At 38.3% G+C, this 23,749-nt stretch overlaps 1 protein-coding gene across 1 annotated transcript; it reads left to right on the forward strand.

Moving 5' to 3' along the window:
- The first annotated feature begins 10,062 nt into the window (after window positions 1-10,062).
- LOC121501436 (olfactory receptor 10W1) lies at window positions 10,063-11,007 on the forward strand. Its single transcript, XM_041773465.1, has one exon. The coding sequence runs from the start codon at window positions 10,063-10,065 to the stop codon at window positions 11,005-11,007; it is 945 nt and encodes a 314-aa protein (XP_041629399.1).
- The last annotated feature ends 12,742 nt before the right edge of the window (window positions 11,008-23,749 follow it).

The raw sequence follows: 23,749 nt of genomic DNA on the forward strand, positions 1-23,749 counted from the left end.
CAGTTTGCTCTGAGAATTAACATGTGTTGAGAGTAAACTGCCAGATTTCCAAGATAAGACCCTAAATTGTGGGAAAACAAGAGTGGATCATCAAGCGTCACAGTCAAACTCTCTAGTGGTCATCCTCTGTATTGGTCAGCATGATTTGGAGAAACAGGATCAGTAGGTTAGAGAGAGGTGTTTTTAAGCAGTTGGTTCATGTGATTGTGGAGTTTGGCAAATCCAAAATGTTCAGCCCAGGCCAGCAGGTTGGAAGTTCCAGCAGGTCTCTTTGTTGCCATCTTGAGTTTGAAGGCAATGGAAGAAGAAACCCTTCCTTTTCTAGGTATCTCAGCCTTTTATCTCAAGACCTAAGTGATTAGATAAGACCCATTCACATTATAGAGGGTAAGCTGCTCTGCACAAAGTCTACTTATTTACCTGTTAATCACATCTAAAAGAACACCTTCACAGCAGCATCTTGATTGGTGTTTGACTAAATGACTGAGTACTATGGCCTAGCCAAGTACTACCCCTTGTCTGTTTGGCACTCGGACTCATCTCCTTAAACCATACTTGATCTCATAAAGACAAGAACAAAGTCATACATCTGCTCACCTGATATAATTATCCTGCATATAACCAAATATTGCTAGCCCTTTCCCCAGAAAAGAACAGACAAGAAAAAAGTCATACATCTGCTCACCTGATATAATTATCCTGCATATAACCAAATATTGCCAGCCCTTTCCCCAGAAAAGAATGCAAAGTCCTTGGGTGATGTTCACCTTTCTCCTTTTTACTCTGTAACTTAAACACTATTATGTAAAGTTAAAACATTTTATGTTAAATTGCAACAGGATGAGAGAGGGAAAAAATACACACATACATGCACACAAACATATTCATTAAAAATATAGAAAAGTACACTCAACTATTACAGTCCTCATTTCTGCAAATGGTATGTGTTCAAAACTGGTATTTATAAATCCCTTCTTCCAATACCCATTCCATATTCCCCTTTTCCTCAGAAAGTATCACAGCTTGTTATGGTTCTTTGCCTAGTAGAGTGACCAAAAATTTTCCTTCCTGAAAGCTCTGGGACTTTAGCAGGACTTTAGCAGTCCTGCTTGAATTGGGTATTATAGTGGTCCATTAATTTTAACCACAGGGCATTGTAGTGCTAAGAAATACCTGATGGGATCTCCTGTATTAAAGGCATACTCTTCATTACCTCCACTGTGGAGCAGCAGTGAATCCCCCCTTCATAATCAGGATCAAGTACCCAAGTCGTGTATTTACCTGTTGATACAGGGTCATGAGGAGCGCAAAATGGCCAGGTGACAGCCTTAATTTCCGGTTCAATAGAATCATTTTTGCATCTCCTGGTGGAATCATTCCTCCCACTAGTACAAAGACCTGACAAAGACCTGTTGACCGGGCAGCCCAGGTGGCTCAGCGGTTTAGCACTGCCTTCGGCCCAGGGCATGATCCTGGGGACCTGGCATTGAGTCCCACGTTGGGCTCCCTGCATGGAGCCTGCTTCTCCCTCTGCCTGTGTCTCATCCTCTCTCTCTCTCTCTCTCTCTCTCTGTCTGTCTGTCTCTCATGAATAAATAAAGAAAACAAATCTTTAAAAAAATCAAAGACCTGTTGACCAGCAGAACTTAAAGTCATGGGGGCAGAAAGCAATAATTTTGCAAGTGGATAACCAGAGTGCCACTCCCATTTCCACCCATTGATTTGTAAGTCCTCGTTATGGAAGGACTAGCTGGCGCCGTAACTAAATCTTTAAAAGGTCATTCACTTCAAGAAGCCAGATGCTTCAGAATGGTGCAGAACATGGTAAGACCATGAACATGGACCCATTTATGTGATTCATTTACTATAAAGTAAGTTCCTTAAGAAAAAAAAAATGTATGGAACACCATGACTGTAAATGAAACACTCTGTAAGTATGTAGTTTTGGTAGAAGCATTATGTGCAGGGAAGACAAGCTCATATCCATAAGTGCCAGTATGCTTCCCAAACAGGATGGGATAAGGGACCCACTGGACACACTGTGTGATAAATTTGGGTTTAAAAATCCATTAATCAACTGGCATCCAGAAGCACCTACTCTGACTAGGGATTCCAGCAACTTCTGGTTTTCCTGGAGCTAGTGTCATTCACTGCTGGGGTATAGCAGTCCTAAAAATTCTGATTATTTTCTTCCTCACAATGTAGTCATTTTGCTAAAGGTCTATAGGTCTGTTTGGAGAATTCAGGGGAAAAGCTTAATGGTATAAATTTTGGCAGCACACTGAGATCCTTCCTCATGAGGACTTAGTCTCCCCTTCATTCCAGGGGTTCTAGGTCTGTACACTAACTTAAGTCTGGGAATTGATTCTCTGTTTTATGATTCCAGTTAGACTTTTGTTTACTTGACCTGAAACTACTCCACATATACAGATCAAGTAAGAATGTAGTAGACTTCTCAACCATTTCACTTCTAGGAACACTGTGATCCACTAGCCAAGGCCATAAGTCTCTGTAATCAGACAATTCTGACCACTGCTTTGGCTCTCTGTGCATTATGGCAACCACACCCACCTTGCCTTTCACAATTATGTACTATCACTTGGTTCTCACCACCCTGGGACCCAATTATTTTTACTGTACATTTCCCAATTTAGTGGCAGCAGATCTTACTGTACTTTCTCTTAGGATTTTCTTTATTTATTTAAAATAGAGAGAGTGCTTACACACATGTGCATAAGCAGAGGGAAGGGCATAGGGAGAAGCAAGCTCTCTGCTGAACAGGGAGCTGGACATGATACTCCATCCCAGGACCCTGGGATCATGACCTGATCCAAAGACAGGTCAACTGATTGAACCACCCAGGCATCTATCAAGGTTTTCTGACAGAGGAAAAAGCAATCACTCAGCTCTTGAAAAATACTGGGGCTCCCCTTACAAATTTTTTTCTCACTATCATTATGAAAGGTTTGTCTTCTGGACTCTCCTGGGGTAGATAAGCAGGTTTTAAATGACAAATCCACTCTCATATCTTATCTCCTGAAGCCTTTGAATTATTTTCTCTATGGTATACCAAGACAGGGCTGGTATTTCAACTCATTTTGGTGTAGACCACCTAACAATCAAATTGTTAGAGCCCTTTCTAATACCCCAAGCTGTAAAATTAATCTAGAATCCATGCTTTGATGGGCCCATGTCATTAAGCTCAGCCTGATTCAGCATTGTGTACCTACCATCATTAACCCACATATGTAATATCCATTTCTACACATATTCCCACAGATATTTGTGTAAATTGTAAAAAATCATGTAGCTCTTTTACAGTGCAATGTACCTGTTCATAATAGGTTAGACCTTGTACCTCACTGGGTACTTGAGACTAGTTATAGGTCTAGAAGCAAAGAAGAATTGTGGGAATGAGTCCTATGGAAAACCAGCAGTGTCTCACAAGGCAAATCCCTCAGAGGAGACCATTACAGACAAGTGTAGGATTAATCTCCTCAGTGGGAGTAGTATGGCTCATTCTGTTGGCAAAGAAAACTCAGAATTTAGAGGTTCTATGCCCCAGATTCATCAGCATTATCCCGTATATCCCAATTCCAACTTTCAAGATCCCATTCCTTCCCAATTATTTTTTTCAGTTTTTTTAAAACTTAAATTCAACTTGCCAACATATAACACCCAGTTCTCATCTCATCAAGTTTCCTCTTCAGTGCCTGTCACTCAGCTACCCCATCCGCCTACCCACCCACCTCACCCTCCCCTTTGGCAACCCTTTGTTTCCTTGAGTTAGTCTTTCATGATTTGTTTCCCTCTCTAATTTTTCCCACTCAGTTCCCCTCCTTTCCCTTAAATGGCCAGTGACTTAGTCATGGGCCAAAACCAGGGGTGGAGGCAGAAGAGGCCTAGAAGCCCCACACTGCTCTGACTAGTGATTCTCATCCCTCAGCACATCCCCCAGCATGCCCTTTCCTGGAAAAGGCAACGTCTGCACTGAAACTACCTCTGCCACCTAGCTTCACTTCACAATCTGGCCTGGGGAACTTGATGGAATATTCTCTACAAGTGAGCAGAAGAATGAAAAGATGGTCTTCAAAAAAAAAAAATGGCAAATTGAATTTTATAAAGGACTATAAAGGAACTATTTCTTATATTCTACGTATGAGTAAAACCATATGATGATTATCCTTCTCCAATTGACTTATTTCACTCAACCTAATACCCTTCAGTTCCATCCACATCATTCCTTCCCAATTAATGCCTTTGGGTTTCAGGAGGAAACCCTGTGAGGTTGGGAATCTCATTTGCATTGCAAATCAGCCATTCACGGAATGAGATTCTGGGTTTGGTTTTCAGAAACCTCAGCTCTGCAACTATAGGACACACTGGTCTCTCAGGGCAGACATGGAAGTTTTCAGGTCATTTATGCAACAGTTGAGAATCAGGATTCTCCAGGAAGCAGAATCAATAGGTTGTATGGGGAGAAAGAGGGGGGAAAAAAGAAAAATTTATTTTACAAAATTGGCTCAGGCAACTGTGGGTCTAGTGAGTTCAAAATCTGCAGGGTAGGCCAGCAGGCTGAAGACCCAGGGAAGAGTTGATGTTACAACTTGAATGTGAAGTTAGTCTAGAGGCAGAATTCCCTTTTCCTCAGGGGAGCCCAGTTTTTTTTCTCTTAAAGCTATCAACTAATTAGATGAGATCCATCCACATAACAGATGGTACTGTGCTTTTCTCAAATCCTCCTGATTTAATGGTTAATCTACCTTATAAATACCTTCAGGAAAATAAGACAAACCGTGAGAGTCTCCTAACTCTAGGAAACAAACAAAGGGTTGCAGAAGGGGAGGTGGAGCGGGGGACGGGGTAACTGGGTGACAGGCATTAAGGAGGCCCCATGATGAGATGACCACTGGGTTAGTTATACTATATGTTGGCAAATTGAATTTAATTTTTAAAAAGTACCTTCACAAGTAATATCCAGACTGGCATTTGATCAAATATTTAGGGACTGTGTCCCAGCCAAGTTAACACATAAAATTGACTACTGAGGCCCAGGAAATGACAAAAAAGGATCTGATATAACTTCAAATCACAGTGGTATTATTTATCTTTCTATATTATAAAACTGTGAGGAAATGCCTTTAACAGCATTTTATTCACTAGGAACTCATAAAGTATTACTTCAAAATGTGCAGTCATCTAGGTCTTAGAACTATATTGAATTTCAAAAAATTCTCACTCTGATTAGTTTTAATCTTCAGAAAAAGATTAAAGCTTTAGTCTAAGTTGTTGAAAGCAGTGTGACATTCTTTTAAAAATAGATAATCTTTTTCTACTCAATTCCCTTGGGATCCTGAGCCACTGAGTTTTCATGCTCAATATTCAGTGGACATTATTAGATGAAATCACAAGAACCAAGTTAGTTCTATTTTTGCCACCGACTTGTTGGATGCTATACAAATCAGGTCACTTCTCTGCATCTCATTTTCTTAATGAAGGTCCCTGGATGATAGGATATCCAAAATCCTCATGCCTGGATATGCTTAAATTTCACTATTTTTTATTTTAGGAATGCTGGGTTTGTTTTTTGTTTGTTTATTTTTCAGTTCTGAGTTCTTTATTACTTCCATTGCATTTGTCTCTGTTTGAATTGCTTTCTTCCCAAGATTTCATGGCTAACTTCTTATCATATATGTTTCAGGTCAAATGTCACCTCCTCAAAAAAAGGTTTTTGATGACCTTCCTCCTCTAATCATTATCTATCTCTTTAACTTGCTATATTTTCTTCATGGTAATCATCACTATCTGATAATATCTAACTGACTTATTTACCATGTTTATTGCCTGTTTCACTAGCAACAATGTTAGCTCCTTGAAAGCAGGAATCATGCTTGTCTTATCTGTCTTTGTTCCCAGACTCAACAGTGATGGGCACATCATATTACATAAATACTTGTTTAATCAATCAATCAATGATGAACCAAACTCTAAATGAGTGTACCCTAAGTCTGTGTAATTATTAACTATCAAAAAGACTGTATCCACTGTGTGTTCCATTGTGAAAGATCTAACAGACTAATGGAGGCAAGGGAAAGAGAAATGCAATAAAGGTAAAGATATTAAAAATTTGCAAGTTTAGTATAGCAAAGTAATATCTGAGCAGAGACATGATCGAAGCTAGAAAGTCTGTATGGTACATCAAGTGAAAATATATGGTTTATTCAAATTCTGGAAGACCACACTAAGGGAGTTATTCAAAAAGTAACAGGAAAGCTAAATATCTGCCCAGTATCCCCCTCAATTCATTCCTTTATGTTCAACCAAGGTTACTAGGGCCCCTTTTTCCATTTAAAATATAAAATACAGTCTTAGTTCCCCAGGGTGATAATAATTTGGGACTTGGGCTGGCCCAGCTATGACAATATGATGAGAGTCAATTCCCTGAAGCAGGAGGCACAAATGACCTTGATTAGCAACCTTCCTATTTCTCAGGAAATTATACTGGATGCTGAGAATGTTGATAAAGGGTTTAATACTGGTCTTCACTTTGACAAGCATACAGCAGCTCTTCCATTGACAGGAGATCCCAAGTGCAGGGACAGTTTTGATTTGGACTCATTATCTAGTAACAAGGGAGATCAACAACCATCCAACTACCTCCTGGGAGATGGAACTTATAGGACAAGACTCTAAATAGCAGAGCAATTTACTCCTCCCACAGCTTTTGGCTCTCCAGGCTCACAGTCCTCCTCTCTCCCTCTTCACCAAAGCAGTCAGACCTCACCTGCTGGTTTCCATCCCTTATGGACATAACCAAGGAGACTGGCTTGGTACACTCCTTTCTCTTCTCATGATGAAGGTAAGAGGAAGTCTTTTTCTGCCTCCTTCTAGAGTCACTATAATCCAGGCACTCGGTGACACCAGGCTAGAAAATAAGTAATGTTTACATATAGAGATTCTAGGGTTTCAGAGCTCCTTCTGCCAACAGCTTACAGCATTTCTCTGAATTCACTTGGAAGGCCTGTTCTTCTGATTAAAATGGTAATAACTAATCTTAGCCTAAAAAATACTGAATGAGTAGCTAACGTAAATTTGGAAAAGGTTTCAGGATTAATAAAAACCCTTTTCTTAAAAAGCACTTCATTTAATCCTCTGCTATGAAGCAGGTATTATTAATATCAATCCTTTAAAAGATTCAAAGAAAAGAGAGAAAAATTAACATTTATTATGCAACTTAATAGGTTTCACACATCAAACCAAGTGTTACTAAGTATTTTATCCCACTTAATGTCACCACAGCTCCATTAGGTGGAATATTATTACTTACATCTTCTAAATATAAGGAAACAGAAATTAATATGAGTTGATCTTCCCCAGTGACATTGCTATTAATAGTAGATTGAGATTCTACCTCAACCTGGTATTGCCAAATCCACCAACCCCCTTGTTTTACACGATGCAAACTTGATATCAAGAGCCACTCTAGTGTAGACTCCCTGTATTTCCAGAATGCACATGGACAAGGTTTCCCACAACACTCTTGCCACCTGGGGCTGGACTGGCTGGAGAGGTAAGAAGGAAAATGCAGATACAGATGTGGGATGTGACTTGGAGACATTGAGGCAGGTGTGAATTCATGAACAGATGCCAGCCTAGACAGATTTCCGGAGATGATGCTAAAGTGCTTTTATTTCACATCTGCCCTAGGCAACATGTTTAGTAACAACTTGGAATAACAAGTTGATGATATGTGGATTTAATAACCTTCACTCTCTTTGAGCCACAAAATCTACTATTTCATCTGTCTAGAATATAGACCCCATTACTGTGCCTACCTCTCTTCTTCTAGTTAATTCCTGCTTTTCAGATGTAAGCTTAAATATTACTTCTTCTAGAAAGCCATTTCAGAATTTCCTAATCAAAACTATGCCAGAGCCACATGGTGTATAATCTTATAACACATTGCTCCTTTACAGCATTTAATCACAGATTATATATATATGTAAAATAGCAAACATATAAGATATATGTAATATATTATCAATCACAAATACAAATATAAATACAGCAGATTGTTTAACAGCCTCTCTGTTTAGGATATACAACTACTTGGTACAACTGTGCCATTTTGATTACCATTGTTATGTGGAGCTTAGCACTTAATCAATACAAAATAAAAATGAGGGATTGCAGGAAGGATAGTTAAGGATAGTTAAGTCACAAATTGTGGAATTTTTTTAAATGTCAATTTCAGGGATGCCTGGGTGGCTCAGCAGTTGGGCATCTGCCTTCCTTTGGCTCAGGGCCTGATCCTGGAGTTCCAGTGTCATCATAAAATTCTCCAAAGTCATCATTAGCACACAGATTCCAAAGCCCTCTATCAAATATAAGTGGAAAACTAGCCCTAGATGTGTTTGTTGTAACTTTCTACATGTTATGTTCCTGAATGGCAGCATTTTTTTCACAATGCAGCCTAATGTTGGTTACCATGTTGTTTTCCATAAGGCTCTTAAATAGGTGATTTAATTATGAAATCATCTCAAAAGTAAAAGGAAAATGAAAAAAAAATGTACATTAGGCTTGGTGATATGGGAGATGAAAATGTAGTTCAGGGAAGATGGCTGCCCTTGAATTTACAAAAAATAATAATCTGTTATTAGGCTGCTTTTGCTATTGCAGTAGATACTTTACATAATGATCTCTTTTACTCCAAACAACAGCCCCAGAACTAAGCATAAATGCTATCCCTATTTCTCAAATAAAGAAACTAAGACCTAGAGAAATTAGATATTGCCTAGCATCACAGAGCCAGGACTTGGGATTATACAAGCCACATCATTTAATTTCAAAAGTCATCTCACACACTGATGCACTGCCTCTACTCCTCATGTTTTAATAAAATGTTGAATATGACAGATGATGTTAGAAATCATTTGGAACATGATTGAAGTTCAAAAAAGGAAAATAGAATGAATAGCTTTTCATGCCCTGGGCTGTTCTGAATATTTGTGACAGTCTAATTACATTTCCCCCTATGCTTGTGACACAGAGCTGGGTCTATTTGGATGATTTGTCCTGGAGTGGTGCTTCTGGATTAAGATTTTTCTTCAAAGCTCATCATAAATAATTAATGTTGAAAATAGGCAAATTGAAACAATATCACACTTTTTCCTTCTTGAATATGAGGTGATCTTGGGAAAACAGTGGAATGGATGCCCTATGAGAGTCATGTCTGTTTATCTCAAAGTCTTTAAGGAAACAACAAATCCAAGAAGGAAGCTGGATTTCCCTTTAGCTCCTTAGAAGAGAAGAAAAATAGAGGGATACTGAGTGTCTTTCCTATTCACCCTCACACTCAGGGGGAGGATTCTTAGATCTCCAACAGCTTATGTTCACACATTTCCCTATACTGCCACAAGTCAGGAGGAGCCCTATGATAAATCTCCCTGTTTCCTTCAAGTCCTGCACTTCTGATTGGATATGGATAGAGAAACCAGGAAAGGCTTTGTATTCCGAGGTTCATCTCTGATATATCTATCTCAGACCTATGTGAACTCTTTGTCCATGGGCATCTTTTTCTTTCTTAATTTTCCATCATTAGACTAGCTTTTCAGTGTTACATCTATATACATGTGTCAATACCTCAGGAGGCATTGTGTGTAAATAAATGTATGAATGAACAAGTGAATGAATGAATAGCTTCCTGCCCTCACCTTAATGACCCCCGTTTTCAAGAATTCTTGACACTTGTTAATTTGCTGAAAGAATTAACTTTCACTGCACTTCCACTAAAAATCATTTTGAAGACCATAAACTTACTTTGCCTCTTCTTCTCAAAAAATTCTTACACAACTCTTGGGACTTAGAAATTAGGTTGTAGATACTTATGTCAGGAGATTTCATGAAAGAGGAAGAAAAGAAAGAATTAGCTCTAATAATTCTAAGTTTCTAACTCCAGACCTATTAGATTAGAATATGGCTCAGAGTGTGAACTAATATATTATTGGTCTGATTTTTCTTCCTGTCTTTATAACTCTTGGCAGAAAACACTCTATTAACTCAATGACCTGGGGAAATCGCTCACTGTTGATGGAATTTGAGTTCCTGGCCTATCCCTCCCACCCAGAGCTCCGTGTCTTGTCCTTCGTTGGAGTCAGCCTAGTTTATACCTTGATCATCAGTGGGAATGTCCTAATTGTAGTGGCCATCCAGACAGAAGCCCGCCTACACACACCCATGTACTATTTCTTGGGAAGCCTCTCGGGAATAGAAATATGCTACACTGCTGTGGTGGTGCCCCACATCTTGGCCAACATCCTACGGCCAGAGAAGACCATCACCCTCCTGGGCTGTGCCACTCAGATGATCTTCTTCATCGGGCTCGGCAGTGCGGATTGCTTCCTCTTGGCTGCCATGGCCTATGACCGGTATGTTGCTATTTGCCACCCTTTGCAGTACCCTCTCACCATGACTTTAACTCTCTGTGTCCGCTTGGTCATGGCCTCTGTGGTCATTGGCTTGTTCCTGTCCACACAACTGGTGGCTTTCATCTTCTCTCTGCCATTCTGCCGGGCTCGGAGTATCGAGCATTTCTTTTGTGATGTCCCACCAGTGATGCGTCTTGTTTGTGCCAACAGCCACGTCCATGAGCAGTCAGTGCTGGTAGCAGCCACACTGGCCATTGCCATGCCTTTCTTCCTCATTGCCACTTCCTACACCTTCATTGTGGCCGCTGTGCTCAAGATTCACTCAACAGCTGGGCGTCACCGGGCCTTCTCCACCTGCTCTTCCCACCTCTCTGTGGTACTGCTGCAGTATGGCTGTTGCGCCTTCATGTACCTGCGCCCCAACTCCAGCTACTATCCCAAGCAAGATCAGTTCATCTCACTGGTATACACATTGGGAACCCCACTGCTCAACCCACTTATCTATACCCTGAGGAACAGTGAAATGAAGGGGACCTTGGGGAGAGTTCTTACCAGGAATTGCCTCTCCCAGAACAACTAAGGGAGGGTACAACCTTCAGGAAAGAGTTTGGTTCCAACTGGTGCAAATCTCCATGCCACTGGGATTTCTCCCAGACAATGTTAAAAGTAATCTTTAAAAAATGGTATAAACTATCTGGATACCATCTAGCTATGTGTGTGCCAGAGACCTTTAAAATGCTTCTACTATTTTACTCAGTAATTCTGTTCTAGAAAGGAAATTAACAAATGAGCATAACAATAGGAAGTGACAAGTATAACACTGCATCTCAGGTATCATCTGGAAAGATAGCTCAGTCAATAAATTCTGACTGAAATAAAATAATAAAAGGATTATATAGAGAAGTATGAGTAAAGGAACCAACATGGATGGCAACACACTTACATACTAGCCATAGCAGGAAGTCATGATCACTCTTAGACCTCAGGCACATAAGAGCATACAGTATTATCAGAGATCAGTAAGAGCTAGATTTATTGAGAGAAAACATTTGGGAGGAACTGTGGCTTTAGGCAGGAAAAGTAACAATTGACAGAACTACAGACATGCAAGTAGAAAGTAGGAAGGTAAATACCCCAACATCTCCCTGCTCCTACCATCCTAAACCTTTATCCTGTCTCCCATTGGCCAAACCCAACTGGAAGCAAGGGGGCAGTGTTGACCAAATGTTCAGTTCTCAGAAATTAGCCTATTGGAGCAAGACAGTGCAGAAAAGGACGTTGAGAATTAGAGGCAAGCAGAAAATAACCAGAAAAAGATTACTATATAGTATTTTATGTAGAAAAGAAAATATGTTAATAATCCCATAATAAAGTATTGGCTAAACAATTAATGTATGTAACAATATTGTTCAGACCCTCTGCCCTCTGATGCATGTCCTCCAACCAACTCTTATTTTCCTGGAAGAGTGAAAGTAGCTTCCATGCTACCTTACTGAATTCTTGTTTTCCCATCACTTATATGTGGTAATACTTTGTTATCTTGTCAGTGTTTGGGGTTTTTAAGGAGATGATTTTTTTATGTTTTTTTTTTTAATATTCTCTATGTCATCTAGCATTTTAAGTAGCAATTGACTTCTTAGTAAGTTCATTTATCAGTGATATTCTATAGTCAATAATCTCTAGTTATATAATTAAAGTAGTGGTTTTCATGCAAGTTTACAGATAGGCAATGAAAAAAGATTTGTGGCACAGCACAAACCTTAAAACCACACTACCTGGGTTTGTATCTTTCTACCTGTGTGACAAGGTAAAAATCACTTAAACTCTCAATGCTTTGATTTTATTTTCAATCAAATGGAAATTACAATAAATCTATCACTAAAGGATCAAATGAATTAATACAGGTTTTATAATAAGCCCTATATACATGATATCAATTATTATTACTATCATTTGGGGGGGGGGTACACAGAGGTAAAACAAAGGAAGAGAATTGGAGAGAATATTTTCACAGGTGATGTTATGAGAGGTTCCCCAACCATCTTCTCTATATTCACTCAGAATGTTCTTCTGAGTTCATCAAATAGAGTTTAGTTCTACACCATTTTCAGGCTTGAGGGTGTTAGCAATAACAATGAAAGGTAAATTTACCTGAGATAATTCCTTATTTGGGGGATTTACCAAAAATTTAAGCCATTTGTGATACTTTGAGGTGAAAGAATTGTATTTTAATTGTAATTTTTAAAGTAGTAATGAATGTAATGACTTTTTAATTTTTTATTTAAATTCAATTAGCCAACATACAGTACATCATTAGTTTCAGATGTAGACTTCTGTTATTCATCAGTTGCATATAACACCCAGTGCTCATTACATCAAGTGGCCTCCTTAATGCCCATCACCCAGTTACCCCATCCCCATACTCATTTCCCCTCCAGTAATCCTGTTTGTTTCCTATAGTTGAGTCTCTTACAGTTTGTCTTCCTCTCTGATTTTGTCTGATTTTATTTTTCCCTCCCTTCCCCTATGATCCTCTGTTTTGTTTCTTAAGTTCCACGTGTGAGTGAAACCATATGATAATTGTCTTTCTCAATTAACTTATTTCATTCAGCATAATACCCTCCAGTTCCATCCACATCAAAGGAAATGGTAATATTTCATCCTTTTTGATGGCTGAGTGGTATTCTATTGTGTATATACATTACTTCTTCATCAAGTCATCTGTTGATGAACACCTAGGTTGTTTCCGCAGTTGGCTGGATGTAGTGATTTTAAAGGAAACCTTTCTCATTCTACCTAAATCTATTGAAATGATCAACAAAATACATATGTTTTAGTCAATTTGGGCTGCTATAACAGCATACTACAAATTGGGGTGCTGAAACAGTAGAAATTTAATCGTTACATTCTGGAGGCTAGGAAGTCCAAAATCAATGTGCAGCAGATCCAGTGCCTGGTGAAGATACAATTCCTGGTTTGCAGACAGCTGTCTTCTTATTGTCACTTCATATTGTGGGGAAAGAAAGAATTCCAGTCTCTTTCTCTTCTTATATGGACACTAATCCATTCATTATGGCTCCACCCTCATGAGCTAGTTATCTATCAAAGACTCCATCTCCAAATACTACAACAGTGGGGATTAGGCTTCAACATTTAAACAGAGAGGTGGGGGTGGGAACACAAACAAAACAAAACAAAACAAAAACAACAACAAAAAACAATGGTAGAAGACATAACCAGGGATCAAACCCAGGCAATATGGCATCAGAGTCCATACACTTAATCAATATGCTCTATTGCTCTTCCCAGAACAGCTTAGTGTCCAGTGCCCAGTGAACCAAACAGCAAGGAGGCAGTGTTACTTGAGACACAGGGTGAAGCAGAGAGCAACAGAGACTGGTCTCAAGACCCTGTACTTGAGACACAGGGTGAAGCAGAGAGCAACAGAGAGCAACAGAGATAAGATAAAATATGGCAGAAGACAAGATAAGAGATTACAGAAAGTCAAAATCATGGAGCAATTTATAGATCATGGTAAGAACTTTGATTTTACCCAAAGTAAGGTGCAAGGCCACCAAAGAGATTTGAGCAGAGTAGAAGCATTATTAGGCTTACATTTTAAGTTATTCACTCTGCCTGCAGAGTAGAAAATATGCTATTAAAGAGGAAAGAGGGGATCAGAGTCTTGTTAGGCATCTATTGTAACAATCTAGGCACAAGTAATCATATTTTGGATATCTTTGAAGGCAAAGCCAGTAGGATTTTAAACAGACTGGACCTGGGATGTGAGTAGAAGAGGGGAGTCAAAGATGACTCCAAAATTTTGTGACCTGTAGAAGTGGAATAATGAGATGCTATTTACTAAAATTGAGAATCCTATGAGAAAATAAAATTTAGTGCAGAAAATCAAGAATTGTTCAAGAATTTTGGGTATGTTGCATTTGAAATATGCTTTGGATATCTAGATCAGAAAAAAAGAAGGCTGGTACCATCACAAATTCACAATGATCAATACCTGGATGGTACTTCATTAAGCTTCCCTGTCCTTATTTTCATCCTCCTCACACTCCTTGGCTAGATTCTTTATTGTCCTGACACCCAAATGTTGGTGCACCCCAGGCCTCAGTCCTTGGTCTTTTTCTTTCTGACTTCACTCACTTCTTAAAGTAATCTCTCTTGATGCCATAGTTTTAATATATTTGTATATTTATATATACTTAAAATTCCTGCAATTGGCTGGCATACAGTAATCATTCAGAAAATATTAGCAATGTTATAAGCTATTCCCCCTGCACTGGACCCAGGGACCTCACAGAAGATTTCATGATACTAAGCTTGGACCAGTGTCATTGCAATTACTGTGGAGCATGCTTGATTATGTGGTATTGAATTTGTTGAGGCTGATTCTACTGAATTCCAAAACCTGGAACTTTATTAAGGAGTCCTCATGAAAGGCAAATAAGTCTATAAAGATCACTGATATGTACTTACTATAATTGAGTTAATTAGATACCATTGTTGGCAAATACCATAAATGATTTCTATAGAACTTTTCCTGATGTTTTAAAAATACCCTTGCTGTACTTTAAAAAGATTTATTGCGGTTCTAAAAAAAATTAATTGTGGCAAGAACACAACATGAAATTTATCCTATGAAATGTGAAGTGTATACTATATCATAATTACCTTCTAAATCATTCAAAAATGTCCCTGTAAACTAAGTATAGGGGCAATAAGTAAGTGTTTCAGATGATTAAAGGAATCAATCTAAATTAGCTACGTATTTATCTGAAATACTAAAAAATAAAAACCACTAAATGTCCAATATTAGGGAATAGTTTAATAAATTGTGGAATATCAATACTACTTATTAGTCGCAAAAAGTGTAAGTGTGAACATGATATTTAAAAAGGAAGACATTCAGGGCACCTGGGTGGCTCAGTGGTTGAGCATCTGCCTTTGGCTCAAGTCGTGATCCTCAGGTCCTGGGATGGAGTCCCACATCAGGCTCCCCATAGGGAGCCTGCTTCTCCTTCTGCCTATGTCTCTGCCTCTCCATCTGTTCTCTCATGAATAAATAAATAAATTTTTTAAATTAATTAATAAAATAATAAAATAAAAATAAAAGGGAAGACATTTAGAGGCACCTGGGTTGCTCAGTCAGTTGATCATCCAACTCGTGATTTTGGCTCAAGTCACAATCTCAGGGTCCTAGGATCAAGCCTGCATCAGGCTCTGCACAGGGCAGGGATGTCTGCTTGTGGATTCTCTCCCTCCCTCTCCTTATGGCCCTCCCTCCACACTCTCACTCTCTGCGTGTGTGTGTGTGTGTGTGTGTGTGTGTGTGTGTGTGTGTGTATGTCTCTCTCTTTCATTAAAATAAATAAATCTTTTAAGATAAAAAGAATAAAAGAAAAGGAAGGAAGGAAAGAAGGAAGGGAAGGAGAGAGGGGACATACTGTTACATGGAAACTATTGCAAGAGTGTAAAATGTTTGTAGGAATGAGGTCATCTGAACAAGTAAATGTATCTGTGTTGGAGAAAAAAGGAAAAAAATCTGAATGCAACCTCCCTATGCACTTGCCCACTCCCTCAGTTATAAGAACTGGCATAGACTTACATGTCCATTGTCATGAATATAAAAAGGCAAACTGTCTTCATTCACATGGACTTTAGATATTTTGGAGCTTTATGGATAAGTTTGATTTGCTTATTTTGACTTTAGAGGAGATCTTTTCATGTGAAGTTGCCTGTACCCTAAGTTTTCCCTTCTTTCCCCTGGCTGGTATGTCATTTCATAGATTAGTTGAATGCCTGGCAGAGGCCTTCCCAGGACACAGGGTAAGTAACCCTTGTATCCCACTTGTCTACAACATCACTGTCTTCCGCTGTCTCTCCCACTGCCCTTACCTTCTTCTGCTTCTTTTCTATAGCACCCATCCCTCCAGCACATTATTAAATGAGCTTATTCTTATTTATTGCTTATGATCTGTCTTCTTCCCTCCAAGAACATAATCTCTATGAGGATAAAATAATTGTCTGTTTTGTATTCTGAAGGATCCCAAGGATCAGAAGTAGGGCCTGGATGACCACAGGAATTCAATAAATATTTGTTAGATATTGAATAAAAACTCATCTTTGATAATGGACATGAAACAAGGAGGCTGAACATGGCTAAAAATTAGTGGCAGCAATGATAAGAAAGTATGTGATTTAAGCCCATGAAGTCTGGAGGAAGGTGGAAAAGGAAGAAACAGAGAAGAAAAACATGGTAAGGCAGAGTTGGAAATATCACTATAACAACAACAACAACAACAACACCTTTTAATGAGTAGGAAAGTATCCACAGGAGAAAAAACTTGATCAAGAAACAAAAATAAGTAAGACAAAAGAAAATGAAGCCAAAGATCAGAAAGAATGATTATGGGAAAATCCTTCATAAATTTTCTGCTTCTCAAGAAAAAGGTACCCACCATTCACATAACTTTAGAGCTATAAGGATCCATGACATCCATTTAATACCATACCTCACATCCCAAATCAGGAGCCCACATGAGAGCTTCAGAACTTGCCTGAGGTCAAAGTACCACACAGCAGAGCACTAACTGGACTCCAGATCCCCAGATGCCTAGGCTAGGGCTGAATTAGTGCATCACACATGGGCCATGAGCTCAGGCTGAAATGAATGTGTGCATTCAACAATGTCACTGGGTGGTTGTCTGGAATACAACATTGAAAAATTCCCCAGTGTGTGCAGGTAAGGAATGAGGATACCCTCATGGAATTCCCAGATAGTAATTGTCTATAGTGACCACTTAGAAGACTTGTCCAGTAATCTGGCTTAGTTGATCAACTTGGGAAATTTTCCTCAAATTCTTTCTACTTGGGTTCAGTTGAAGGGAAAACCACGGGGGAAATTCCTCCTCTTTGGGGACCCATTAATTTTAAAGACATTTCATAAAGGACACTAAACAATCTGATTAAATCAGGCAAGACTGGACTCTGAGTGGATGTATCAGAATCTATTTTCTATCACTAAGAAAGAGACAGCTCTCCTAATTCAGAATTTGAATTAGGATTATTCCATAGTATCATCCTTCCAAAGGACAGCTCTCTCACTCAGCTCCACCTTGATCATAAATTTATAAGAGATGTCTCTTCTCCTGGCTTTTAGTATGTAAAGGACACTTCTCTGTTTTTATCTGGACATTACAGAGGTATCATATACATCTAATTGTCCTCTCCAGGAGATACTGTGCAACACAAAGTCCATGGATCTTCATTGTGTTTTACCCTAAAAAAGTCAGTGGACTCTCCTTATTTTCCATGGCAAGAACTCAACATCTCAGGAAAAGAGTTAACCTTCTCTTTAGTGAATTTCCTTAGGTGGCTGATGGATTGAAGTAAATCTCAAAGCGGTAAGGGAGCATCTCAAGAGACTTCATTCCTTTGATTGATTTGATTTTGATTTGATTTTTAAAAATGGTAATAAGACTGGAACACATGGGTGACTCAGCAGTTGAGCCTCTGTCTTTGGCTGGGGCATGATCCCAGACCCGGGATGGAGTCCCACATCAGGCTCCCTACCGGGAGCCTGCTTCCCTCTCTGCCTGTGTCTCATCCTTTCTCTCTGTGTCTCTCGTGAACAAATAAATAAAATCTTTAAGAAATAAAAATAAAAATGGTAATAAGAGACACAAATTCCTCTCAGGTTTTACTACTGGAGAAAAACATTCCTATATATCAATATTGAATTGTGGAAAACCAATGAGTTATCAGAGTGGCTGTTACTATCCACTTGTGCAGATATAGAAAAGATAACTCTGATAAGTGGTTGATTTGCTCAGTATCATATAGCTAGTAAGTGTAAAACCATAATAAAATAGATCTTTTGCCTTTTCTTTCAATATTTCTTCCATGGGACCACCCTAAAGAGTATAGCATGATATTCACTTTTTTCAAGTAGCATTATTAAACCCTAAGCATTATTAAACCATTCAATGGTGCTATGTGAGGGGGAAATAGTCCATGGTCAAAAGAGTTGGAAATTTTTCAAGTAAAACGAACCTGTTTGCTCTACAATAGGACCTCAGAGAACTTTGTTGTGCTAATATGCATTGGAAATCTTGAGAGGAAGTGACAAAGTTTTCAATTTTCTCATGAAAACTCATTTCTGAAACATTGTGAAGAGCTCATGTTCTAAGGAACACAGTTTAAGAATTAGTTCCTCAAAGGATGTTTCAATTCTTTTTTTTTTTTTTAAGATTTTATTTTATTCGTGAGAGACACAGAATGAGAGAAAGGTGGAGACACAGGCAGAGGGAGAAGCAGGCTCCATGCACGAAGCCCAATGTGGAACTCGATACCAGGACCCCAGATCACCCCCTGAGCCAAAGGCAGGTGCTCAACCAGGTGTCCCAAATGTTTAAATTCTTTTGTTATGTGCCTTGTTTCCTTATGAGGCTGAAGTTGGCAATTATGTCATAATTTTCCTATGTCTATCCACATAGCTGAGCCCAAGACTTTAGTTCATAATGGGCACTCAATAAATATTCGCTTGATTCATTTATGGGGAGGGCACAGTATCTTAGAGTTAGGGTGAGGAGGAGGTTCTCTGGAAGTTCATAGAAGGTGCACCTATCTCTAGATTTGGGAGAAAATGACAATCAGGGAAAGCTTTCTGGGGGAGATGTCACCTGAGCTGAGCTCCAAAAGGATGTATCTAGGGAGAGTGAAGGGATACTCTTGTACAAAGTAGCCAGAACAGATACTGTGAAGTCCCCAGAACAAGACCATGGAAAGGAACTGAAAGTGTTCTGTAGAGCCGGGGTAGAAAGAGCAGTAAAGAGAATGGGAAAAGAGCAACTCTTAGAAATTGGGCAGAACATTTAATGCACACTACTGTTAATTCTCACCATAGCTCCAAAAGGTAACTAGAGTGTAGTTAGAATTCTGAGATTACTAGTCTATCGCAGAACCAGAACACTCACTCTTGTTGGGAGATCTCCTAAAAGCGTAATTAACTTGATAATGGTGTGGTGAGCACCATTACGGGAAAGACCTTGGGGCAGGAGATGTACTGAAGAGTTCTCAAAATATTCAATAAAAGATGTTTCTTCCCTTACCGGTGTGCACAGTGCTCACCTGAGTCTGGACATGCTTTTCAGTAGCAGTACCAGACTCACACTAACTATCCTTTCTGCCTGGATGTTTGCACCCTCTAAGTTAAGTAGCCTTTGATGTAAATGAAAAAAAGAGCTAGAGAGACATATATATAGAGTCCAGTCTCTGCTAACTAATACACTGAATGTGGATGCTGGCTTCAGGTATGCCCATCACCAGCCATATGCCTTTGGACAGGCTTAGTCTTGGCGGACCTCGGTTTTTGCATGTAGGATACAAAAGGATAGAACTGGTCACTCTTGAGTCCCCTTAACAATTCCCAGATACAGATTTGACTTTCTGTATGTTTTATAAATGAGCACACATTTAACCTATGACTAGACCTTGCTGTGGGTTTCGTGGTTCCTTGAATTTCCCAACATTATCAAACTTATTGGTTCAACAAGTACATCAAGAGTTTAATTACTATCCTTCCCACCATTCATTTGTCAACTGAATGTGTACTACCCAAACCCTTCAACGTGTAGTGGATAAATAACCATTGGCTTGAGAAAGCCTCAGTCTATGTGGAGCTGAAGTAATTGCAGGATAACTGGGCTGTAGAAGGAGCCACTGAGTGTTGGCTCTGAAAGGAAGTTTAAAGGGCATGACATTTAACTACAAAAGAATTCAATTTAGTTCAAATCAAATCAATCATGATAGGGATATACTGGTAAACAAGACAGATGTTCTTGCCCTTGTAGAGCCTAAATATGGCCCTGACTGATATGTTTCTCAGACTGGTGCTGCCAGAGTGGAGTGCTTAAACATCAAATCCCCAAGGAAGGAATACAAGCACCCAAAATTGAGTGAATTCACAGGTAGCGATGGTAACAGGGTTGGGAGGTTCTCAGAATAGTTGAGTGAAAAACCTTTGAAAGTGAACGCTGGAGAGGAAAATCCTAATTTGTAAATACAAATTCTGATGTGTTTGGTTTTTCAATAGGCTATAGTCTCACCTTGGATATGTGTGTGAGTTTGTCCTTGAAATCACTCTGTAGTCACTTGTCCTAGCAGACATCACTCTCAAAATACTACATGTCTTGCTTTATCTCCAAATTATGTTTTGCACCAAATGTTGTATGTTCGTATTTAGGTACGATGTTGCTCATTTGAGGTTCATGTCTTACTAAGATAGAATCATCTTTAAATGTTTTCCTGAATCCAGATCTAGCTTATGTGGTTTTCATCATATATAATTAAAATTATTTCACTAAAATCTCTTTTCTTTTTTGTTTTATTTTCTCTGTTGCTCATTTTATTATTCACAGTTTAGCAGAGCAACTGAAAGGCCTGGAGGGACTCAGCTCTAGAAGAATCTCACTATCCATTCTGGAAAAGATAAGAACCAAAGGGTAAATATCTAGAGAAAACTCACTATCCTGAAAAAAAGAGGGGAGGGCACTTACATTCATTGGACGCTTGTTATGTCTCAGACACATTATATATTTGAAATATTTAATCTTCACAAATTCCGTATAAGGCTCCATATTCACATCCCCAATCACACATCAAAGAACCAAGGCTTACCAAGCAACACAATCAGCATAAAATTAAATTAGCAAAAAAAATTAAATTAGCAAATAAGGGGACTAGATTTCAACTCTATATCTAATTGAGTCCAAAAATCCATGTGGTTGACACCCTACCAGCTTTCCTTCCCAACACCATGTTGAAATACCAATGAATAAAGGAAACCTGCTAATTTACTATATATTTGCCAAATTGCGTGTGTTCATTGTAAAATTTGTAAATGCAGAAAAGCATGTCATAAACAAAAAGATTTGCAATCCGACTCATTCTGCAATATCCATTATTAATATTTTCAAAAATGTTCTTTCGTATTTTTATGAACAGATATCATTATTTTTAATGGAATCATGATGTAATGCTTTTTTATAACCTGCTTTTCATGAGCCATCCTCATCTTATTAAGTATATTTATGCAGCATCATTTTCAAATGATTGCTTGTCCTATCACATGGAGAGGCCACAATTAATTTAAGGTTTTTCCTATTACTGATATTTTGGTTGATAGTTTTCACCACAATATAGAACAGTGGTATAATTTTATGCACAGACTCATGGTTAGTTTATTAGAATAAATTCCTTAAAATAATATTGCTGAAGCAAAGCATATGCATCTCTTTAAGTCTTTTATTACATATCACCAAATTGCACTTCACAAATTTTTCTAGCACCTTATACTTCCACTAGCAATATTTGGGGATGTGTCTCTCCTTGCAACTTTAACAACAGCAGATACTATCTTTTTTTTCCCACTGTCAGTTTGTAAGTAGAAAATAGTACCTGATACTATCTTTTTTTTCCCACTGTCAGTTTGTAAGTAGAAAATAGTATCTGATTCTGCTTCATTGTATGTTTATTTGAATATTAATGAGGTTGAATTTGTATGTTTGTATTTGTGTTTTCATATTTCTTTTTTGAATTGCCTATTCAGATCCTCTATTCCTTTTTTCTAATGAGGGATTTTTTTTGCCAGATTATATAAAATTTCATCTTCTACTCAGTTTGCTTATTGTGTTTTTGACCCACAGATCTTTTAAATTTTTATTCTGTCAAAATATCAACATTTTTGTGGATTCTGCTTATTTGCTTGCAAATCATTTGTAGTCTTAGGTCTGAAAAAAGTTCATCTACATTATCTTGTGGTTTTCTTCCTGTTTTTTAAATATTTGAATCTCAAGTCCACCAGAAATAAATTTTGATGCATAACGCATTAGGGAGTTCTTTTTTTTTTTTTTTTTTTTTTAATGATTCACCCATTGCCCTAAGTCCATATTAGGAAATTGATCCTCTCTAACTGATTTGAATAGTGACAATAGTGAATATACATTGACTGTGTACTCTATGCCTTGACTGTTCTAAGTACTTTTACAAAATAATTCGAGTCTCACAACAACCTGAGAAATAGGTACATTTATTTTCAGATCCATTTTACAGATGATAAAACTGATGCAAAAAATAGAGGAAATATAATGCAGTGATTAAGACAAGAGACTCTGGAGGCAGCCCATATTTTTTTCTTTGTTTGTTTTGTTTTTTCCAGCCCATGTTTATTTTTTTTTTAATTTTTTTATTTATTTATGATAGTCACAGAGAGAGAGAGAGAGGCAGAGACACAGGCGGAGGGAGAAGCAGGCTCCATGCACCGGGAGCCTGATGTGGGATTCGATCCTGGGTCTCCAGGATCGCGCCCTGGGCCAAAGGCAGGCGCCAAACCGCTGCGCCACCCAGGGATCCCATCCAGCCCATGTTTAAATTGTCATTCCAACACTTGCTAGCTGTGTGACATTGGGTAAGTCATTTACCCACTCTGTGCATTAATTTTCTCATATGTAAAGCAAGTGTAAGAACCCCTTTCTAGAGGACCATTGTGAAATAAATTAAGAAATGGAAAGTGCCCAAATTAATGCCTGACCCAATGAGTACTATAGAACACTTGGCTACTATCAATGGTTCTTTCTGTTCTAGTGTGCTGGAGCTCTAGTGCTCTGCAGATACCATTTTGATTTATGATATAACATAAGATATATTTTATAACATATGATTGTGATATGTTTTAATGTCTCATGATGCAAATTTTGTTCTGTTTTGGCACATTTTTTTAACATTCTCTTGTTCATTCTTCCAGGGATTTTGATAGAATTATATAGAAGTCACACGTTACTTCAGAGCCAATTAACACTAAAATATTGGGTTTTCCGTACAGGCATATGTATATATATATATACATAGCTTAGCAGTTTTCTTCGAGTAGTTCCTGCTTGTTAGTTTTTAGGTTGATTCACTGGCCTATTTATTATTCACCTATTCATTTTTGTGGTTGTTTGAGGGAAGGGCATTTTCTAACTAACATTGATAGAAAACAGAAAGTCCTACGATCCAAAGCATGGACTACATACTTAATCATTTTACTTTAACTTAAAATATTCCAATTGGCATTTATTTATCAACCTTTTGATATAAAGCCAGGGGCTTTGAGTTTGTATCACCTAAAATCGAAGCCTTTCTTCTCAGACATTACCTACTAATTCCAGTGTTAGCTTTTGTAACAACAGAGTGAACATTTAGACTCACGTTCAATATAAATATTAAGTTATTCCAAATTTCCCTCTAAGTCTTTTATTGTGGTCCAG

Source organism: Vulpes lagopus, chromosome 11, assembly GCF_018345385.1.
Source record: "Vulpes lagopus strain Blue_001 chromosome 11, ASM1834538v1, whole genome shotgun sequence".
Lineage (NCBI taxonomy): Eukaryota > Metazoa > Chordata > Mammalia > Carnivora > Canidae > Vulpes > Vulpes lagopus.

What these genes read in the sequence shown, in the direction of transcription:
- LOC121501436 (XM_041773465.1), top strand. Translation starts at nt 10,063, where the DNA reads ATGACCTGGGGAAATCGCTCACTGTTGATGGAATTTGAGTTCCTGGCC.